The sequence below is a fragment of the Nicotiana sylvestris genome, chromosome 4 (assembly GCF_000393655.2).
Source record: "Nicotiana sylvestris chromosome 4, ASM39365v2, whole genome shotgun sequence".
Taxonomy (NCBI): Eukaryota; Viridiplantae; Streptophyta; class Magnoliopsida; order Solanales; family Solanaceae; genus Nicotiana; species Nicotiana sylvestris.
The window spans coordinates 39,995,802-40,004,296 of NC_091060.1; the positions used below are offsets into that span (position 1 = coordinate 39,995,802).

The 8,495-nt window shown below is 30.2% G+C and overlaps 1 protein-coding gene across 1 annotated transcript; it reads left to right on the top strand.

The window, feature by feature from the left end:
* The first annotated feature begins 622 nt into the window (after positions 1 to 622).
* Positions 623 to 4,219, top strand: LOC104224620 (receptor kinase-like protein Xa21). The gene is made up of 2 exons (XM_009776303.2): positions 623 to 3,642; positions 3,765 to 4,219. The coding sequence occupies exons 1-2, from the start codon at positions 660 to 662 to the stop codon at positions 4,115 to 4,117; spliced, it is 3,336 nt and encodes a 1,111-aa protein (XP_009774605.1). The 5' UTR covers positions 623 to 659; the 3' UTR covers positions 4,118 to 4,219.
* The last annotated feature ends 4,276 nt before the right edge of the window (positions 4,220 to 8,495 follow it).

Consider the following 8,495-nt stretch of genomic DNA (forward strand, 5'->3'; position numbering starts at 1 on the left):
AGGAGGTAACCAAAATTAAATATTTTTCTATAAACCTTAAAAGGTATCTATAAAATATAATTTATTTAAATGGTATTTATTTAAAATAAATAAGGTGTTAACCTTTACTATAGGAGGTAAAAATTCCTTTATTGATTTAGTACATTTTGATACGCTCATGATCAGCACAACCCGTCCACTATCAACTACCAAGGCAAGTGGATAGGTTTTCTTTTTTTTTTTTGCTACTTTTTTGGGATCTTTACACAAATAGCTGTTAATATTCATTGTTTACTTTTTCTAGCGATATACATAGTTTATACATTAATTATACATAATTATACACATAATACATAAATTATGTATATATTATACCTCCACCGTCTAATTTTAATTTAAACGATTGGATGGACGGCTATTTGGATTAATTCTTCTACTTTTTTCCTCTTCTTATTAGTGCACTTTAATCAGTTTTCACATTTTCACATTTTCACTGTCATAATCTAATCTTTTATGTCGAACATTATAGATTATCCGTTTCCACCTTTTTGCTTCTTTCTATATTCCCTTAATTTTTATTTGAAGTCTTGGTGCTATATAATGGAGTGGCTTTGAACTTTGGCAACACCACACAAATCCAGTATCCAAATTCCCTTTGAAACATTCTATTTCCCGTGCATATGGATAAGCAAATTTTCTTATTGATTCTTCTCTTTCTAGGTCAATATTACTTGGTTTCTATATCAGCTGCTTCCTCAAATGAGACAGACCAAGATGCTCTACTAACTTTCCAAAATCTTGTTACAAGTCCAAGTCATTCTCTGGCCAAAAACTGGACTAAGAATACTTCTTTTTGCTCTTGGTTTGGTGTCACTTGCAATACAAAAAGGCAAAGGGTTGTGTCTTTGGCCCTTCCAAATTTGCAACTTCAAGGCACAATATCTCCATCTTTGGCCAATTTGTCCTCTCTTAGAGAGCTCAATCTTGTGAACAACAACATCCAAGGAAATATTCCAACAAGTCTATTTCAACACCAAAGAATTCAAAATATTTCATTGGCTTTTAACAAACTTAGTGGTGAAATATTTCAAGGGCCATGGTATTTACCCGAACTTAGAGTCTTGGATCTTACCAACAATAACCTCACAGGTATCATCCCTCTTTCTATTGGAAATGCCACAAAATTGCTATACTTAAGTTTGTCTAGGAATAGAATCAACAGCAATATTCCAAATGAGATTGGTAATTTGAGTCGACTTGCAATGTTGTCCTTGTCCCATAATCAATTAACAGGTCCTATTCCTGCAATACTTTTTAATATCTCCTCGCTAATTTCCATACATTTGCGAGCCAATAGACTTTCTGGTCCTTTATTGCTCAATGTAGGGAATCTTAAATCCAATCTAAAGATTCTTGGTATACCATACAATCAAATTTCTGGTGACTTTCCTTCCAATATTTGCCAATTCACAGAGCTCACAGTGTTTTCCATAGCTTTCAACAATATAACTGGTGAAATACCCAGAAATATTGGTTGTTTAGCTAAGTTGAAGAAGTTTTTTGTTGGAAATAACGCTATAAATGGGACTATTCCTACATCATTGGGCAATATTTCCACTCTACAATCTCTTCATTGTCCAAACAATCATGTAGAGGGGCCAATTCCTTTAGAATTAGGGAAGCTATCAAATTTAAGGATGTTAGATTTCGCCGAAAATTATAATCTTATTGGTGAAATTCCAAAGAGTATTTTCAATATATCTTCTTTGGAATTCATTTCTTTAAGTTTAAACAACTTTTCGGGGAGAATTCCATCCACTACAGGTCTTCATCTTCCGAACCTTAACGGGCTTTACTTGGCGGACAATCAGATTGAAGGGGAAATTCCGCCGTTCATAACAAATTCTACCAAGCTTACTGAGTTGGTGTTAGCTGAAAACTTTTTCACTGGAAAAATTCCTGCTAATTTGGGAAATCTTCGCGAGCTACAAGGATTGTTCTTAGTAAAGAATCAACTTACCAATGAACCAAGTGAACATGAGTTGTTATTCTTGAATTCTTTGGTGGACTGTAGGATGTTGCAATATCTATCATTTGGTTACAATCCATTGAACGGAATTCTTCCCAATTCTATTGGGAATCTTTCATCTGCTATTGAATATTTTGAAATAGCAAATGCACGTATCAATGGCCACATACCCAAAAGTATAGGTAACATGACCGGTTTAACCATGCTGGACTTTCAGAAAAACAATTTAAAGGGGAGTATTCCTTCTGAGGTTAGTAAGCTTAAACAACTCCAAGGGCTATATCTACATTACAATAAATTACAAGGACATATTCCAAAGGTAGTATGTCAATTATCTAGTTTGGTTCAGTTGATTCTGCATAGGAATGAGCTCTCTGGGGTGATCCCTGAATGTATAGGAAATCTAAGTATGTTACAAGAACTTTGGTTGGGATCTAACAATTTTGCCTCTAAGTTACCTTTGAGCCTTTGGCAGTTGACAGGTCTTCTCCATCTAAACATTTCAAAGAATTCTCTACAGGGAGAAGTTCCACTTAATATTGGAGAATTAAAGGCTATTATAGGACTAGATTTTTCTAGTAACCACTTTTCAGGCATGATACCAAGCAGAATAGGCGAGCTCGAGAACATGCAGTATCTTTCTCTATCAAACAACTCATTTTTGGGTTCTATTCCATCATCCTTTTCCAACTTGATAAGCATGGAGTTCTTGGATCTGTCATTAAATGCTATTTCAGGTACTATTCCTGTGTCGTTGGAAAAATTGTCGCGCCTTAGAAGTATCAATGTTTCATTTAATGATTTAGAAGGTGAAATACCCAATGGTGGCGTGTTTGCAAATTCCACTCCGCAATCTTTCGTAGGCAACAAAGGTCTATGCGGAATGCACATGTTGGAAGTTCCTGCTTGCGCTATTAGTAATCCTAGACGTCATTCAAAGTCTAAGAAGCTTGTGCTAAAAATTGTTACTCCAGTGGTTACTTCATCCTTTCTGATATTCTTCTTGGTCTCAATTTGGATAATGATACAACAAAGGAAGGGAAAGTCAAAAGATGCAGAAAAGTTACCAGAGCTCAGGACTTATCAATTGATTTCTTATCATGAGATTCGACGAGCAACAAATAACTTTGATGTGTCAAATTTAATTGGGGTGGGAGGTTCTGGCTCTGTGTATAGAGGCACATTATCTAGTGGAACTGTGGTGGCAATAAAGGTTTTGGACTTGCAAAATGAGGAAACATGCAAGAGGTTTGATACTGAATCTGAAGTGATCAGAAATGTTAGGCATAGAAATCTTGTCCCGGTGATTACTACTTGCTCTAGCGAACACATAAGAGCCTTTGTCCTGCAATATATGCCAAATGGGAGTCTTGAGAATTGGTTGTACAAAGAAGAGTCTCACTTGAACCTCCTTCAAAGAGTTACCATAATGCTTGATGTGGCTGTGGCAATTGAATATCTGCATCATGGTTATGGCACTCCGATAATTCATTGTGACCTAAAGCCAGCCAATGTTCTTTTGGATAAAGATATGGTGGCTCATGTTGGTGATTTTGGCATCTCTAAAATTTTAGCAGGAAACAAGTCCACAGCACATACCGCGACATTGGGCACTCTTGGTTACATTGCACCAGGTAGTACACTAGTCTCTTATCCTTTCCAAATTTTAGAACTAAATAAAAGTATGTCTTTGTTAGTAAAAATTATGGTTATACTTTAGACAAGTAATTGTTTTATTCATTTTCTTTCTTCTAAGAATATGGCTCGGAGGGAATCGTGTCTACTAGTGGTGATGTTTATAGTTATGGCATCATGTTTATGGAGGTTTTGGCAAAAAGAAGACCAACCGATGAAGAGATATTCAGTGAAAGTCTTGGCATAAGGGAGTGGATGAGACGAGCATTTTCAGGGACTATGATGGAAATTGTGGATGCTAATCTTTTTTTTGAGGAGGATAAGATTACTTCCAAAAGTGAAAATTGCATAGCTTCCATGATAGAATTGGCTTTGGACTGTACAAATGAAAAGCCAGAATCAAGGATAACTGTGAAAGATGTAGTCAAGAGGCTTAACAAAATCAAGAACACATTTTTGGAAAGTAGAAGTTAGCATCTCTATCTTAAGGTGGTGTTCTGTCCGAGTTGCAAGTTTATATGTCGCTTTTTGTTTACCTGATTTCTTTAATATAGTCGTCCATACTACTTGGAGTCATGTACTGTTTGTACTTTTGAGTGTTGAATTCTCTATTGTTGTAATTTTATATTTGAGTGGTTGTAAACCTATTTTACGTTTGTAGTAATTATGGTTTGAATGCTAACTATGAAGGTGTTTAGCAGCACTATTTGGCTTTCTGTTTGCAAGCTTGGAAATATCTCTTCCACCTCTTATCGCCTCTAATTCATATTTTTGATTATTATTTTATTCCTTTGTATTCAATAATTTACTAAACCATTTTATTTTTAACTCAATGTGTTGGTGGAAATAAAATATTTGTGCCTTATTTTTGTTGGCGGGAATAGACCTCCCATAGAAGTATTATTCACAGTAATAACAACGGAATAATAATGTAGTACCGATATATGGTAATCAACAAGGATAAAAAGAACAACAAGGGCACAAAGATTTTAATGTGGAAAACCTTTCTGAATAAGGAAAAAAATCACAGGCTCGAGAGGAGCAAAGTAATCTACTATAATGAGGAACTAGCATTAGTACCCCCGCGGATGCGCGGACACTAATCATGTCAAATATTTAAGTTATTTGGATTGTATATAGATAATCTTAAAATTTACACTTTTTCAGTAAATATAGATAATCATTGGATATTAACTACATGAAAAAAATTAACAATTTCTTTTATTTTTCTTTTTTCATACCATTCTTGCCGGTGTCATTGGATCCTAAAAATAGTCAGGAAACAAAATAATAACTCATATTTATGGCAAAACAATCAAATATTGAAACAATGAATAACTCTTTGGATAAGACTTAACTCTTTTACTATTACTTGAACTCTTATTTGGTGTGTTGATATCTCTTAAAAAATATTTCTTTCTTAAAATTTCAGTTTCTAAATCATTATTTTTCAAAAATAATTATTTTTATAATAATTTAATTGAAAATATTATTCTTAATTCAAAACTCATTTTAGTTGGCTATCTAAAAATATAAAAAATTCTTTAGCTAGTGAATTTTTTTAACTCCATTTTGATATTTGATATTAACCATGTTAAATATCTGAGTTATTTGAATTATATATAAATAACCTTAACATTTAAACCTTCTAAATATTTATAAATAATCGTCAGATATTAATTAAGAAACACTACATGAAAAAAGACTAACATTTTCTCAATTCTCGTAGTGATAATTTTATTTTTGCAATATTCTCATAGGTGTAATTAGAACCTAAAAATAGCCACAAAGTGAATAATAACTCATATTTATGGCAAAGCACAAAGGTTGACACGATATAAACGATTCTTTGATTATGACGTGACTCTTATACTACGACTTGAACTCTTATTTGGTATGATTTTATCTTTCAAAAAATATTTCTATTTTGAAATTTCAATTTCTAAAATTTTATATATATTATAATAATAATTATCTTTATAATGATGCAAGTGAAGATATTATCCTTAATTATAAATTCACTTTAATTAGCTATCTAAAAATTTAAATGATTCTTTGGCCGGATTTTTTTCAGTATGACTTCACTTTAAGTTTATTGATATCTCTAGCCCCAGAATTTGAATTTTTAATACCCTATATATACAAAAAAAAAATTGTTCTTTGAATCATTAAATGTTAAATTAGTTGATTATTATTATAAACTATTGCATATATTGTCTTAAAATTTTCAAGTAGTTCATTTTTCGACACCATACTTGGCTTACCCTCAATGCAAACTACTCAAATTGCATTCCAATTCAAATTCGAATATCATCTTAGTTTGTTAGTAATAGTGATTTTTTTAAAACGACACATAATGTAAATTAAAAAAAATATTCGAAGATATCCTTATCTTATAATCTATGTATTTGAGTTGGAAAAAAAATTAAAATCCATGAGATTAACTTTCAATTTTTTATACTCAACAAAGATGAAACATAAGAATAAATTTGTTGTCATCTTTTATTTCTCGTTTTTAGATCTTTCTAATATTTTTTCAATATTTATTTTCTTTTATCTTATTTGTTATCTCATTATTTCTGTTGTTACAAAAAATAATTTATTTCACTATAAAAGGATGAGTACATATGAACTTTAATTATATTTTTAGTCTTTGGTTAAAATTATTTCATATTTTTCTTTTGGCTTTATCTAATCAGCATGAATAGGTACTCACCAGACCATTTAAATTAAAAAATTAAATGATGTGTAATTTATATATAATTATATCTAATATGTGTATAATTATGTGTTGTCGGTATATCATCTATTTATATTAGCTATAAAAAGTAAACAATAAATATGGCCGGATATTATATAAATATTCCATAAGATTTCAATTTTTTGAGTTTATCCATAATATAATTTCTATTATAATAATTTTAAAACTCCCTACTAATGTTCAAAAATATCTTACCTTTTTATTATCTTTGAATTAAAAAAAAAGTAAAGAGATTTTTCGAAATAATTTGTTTACACTTTTAAAAAAAATATTTCACGTCATACCAATTTTTTCTTCATATATACTCTTTGTTACACTTAAAGGTCGCTATAGAAATTATCAATTAAAAACCAATTTATCTCTTGTTAAATTTGAAAAGAAAAACCTTTCACATAATCTAATGATTCAAAACTAATATTCTTCAATGAAAAAAATATTATACCCTTACAATATTAGCTTGATTACAGCTAAATGAAGAGGTTTCAGCTTATACCCTTCAATTCTTTGAATGTGCTAAATTGAAATTAATGATAGCAATTGTATAGCCAAAGTTTTGTTATTTGTTTGATGTCCATTATGCAAATTGACTCTTCAAACAAATATTATTCAAGAAAAAAAAGAAACAATTTTTTTTAAAATATTGACTGATTTTGTGATGTTTCTTTCTCCAGCATGTATGTTTACTTTATTATATATGTAAGTAAACTTTTATTTGGTTTTGTAAACTCTTTTTTGTTATTTAGATAAACATAGACGTGTACCCTATATATTACATTTATTTTAAAAGAATTTCGTTTTATTCAAATCTAGCTACATTGTTTCAAAGAACTATACTTATAGGATTTTAAATTTGAAATAGTTTTATAGTTATATGAAGTAGTTTTTTTTTGCCAGAGACGAAGTAGTATTTAAATAATTATAAAAAATAACAAAAGTTCTTAACATGATTGCATATGATCATTAACCGAATTAAGTATGATAACATGATTAAAAAAGATAAATTTTTATTTTTAATTTAAATTTGAATTTTAGAACTTTATCTATAAATTCAAAATTATCTTTTAATTCAAATTCCATATATATATATATAATCAAATGTAGAATAAAATTATATGGACATTTATTAGCTTGCCACTTGACTTAACTATAATGTCAATTATATATGGTAACTTTCTTGCTTTAATATATATATATAGATTTTATACTTCGTAGTCCATAGTAAATACTCCAGGAATCACTATACACTCAAAAGAAATAACCCTCTTTTAAGATTCCCACTTTACTACACCATCGATCACACACTCTACTTTTTCTCATAAACTAATTTTTTTTATCTGTGAAAACTTAAAGCTTTGTTGCTTCTATGTGTTTCAACAAATAAGCCGAGAGCTCCTTTTTATAGGCAAAGTCATAATTCCTGCAACCAATAGGAATGCTTGCTTTACTTGCAATTTGTCAACTTGCATTCTAGAGGTGTTGCCAAAAGAGATTTGGCCCTTAGTGTCTAATTTCTCATTTTTCTATTTATTTTATTTATGGGGCTGTTGTAAGTACGTGATTTTTGCCCTATATGAGAATTACTCCCAAAAATTCAAAAATAAAATGATTTTTCTTTGGTGTGCAATTTTGTGATATTTGGAATAATTATTTGTAGTTGTCTGTGCGTGTTTATTTGCTAAATTAATAAAAAATACAAAAATATGTCGCATTTTGCATGTAGGATTTAATTCTATAATTGATAATAATTAAATTTGTTTTACAAAAATTAAAAATTACAAAAATAGGCATCGTTTGCATTTTTAGCATTTAATGTCCAAATATACAATTTTATGCTTAATTAATACTTAATTGTGCGTTAATTGTTATTGGGAGTTAATTTGCGCTTTTATAACTTAATTTAGTTCTTAATAATAGTTTAAGTATTTTTATAATTTAGTTTTAGAAAAATAAAAGAAGAAAAGAGAGCGAAAATATAAAGAAAGTCGGAATTAGGCCTCTTCTTCAACTTCAAGTCATAGGCCCAAAAAATGGCCCAATCTTCCCTACGACCCAGTCCATTTCGAACTGGGTCAACCCGGTCCATAACCTAAC

What these genes read in the sequence shown, in the direction of transcription:
- LOC104224620 (XM_009776303.2), top strand. Translation starts at nt 660, where the DNA reads ATGGATAAGCAAATTTTCTTATTGATTCTTCTCTTTCTAGGTCAATAT. An exon ending in TCTTGGTTACATTGCACCAG is followed by an intron (nt 3,643 to 3,764) that starts GTAGTACACTAG and finishes CTTTCTTCTAAG; the next exon opens with AATATGGCTCGGAGGGAATC.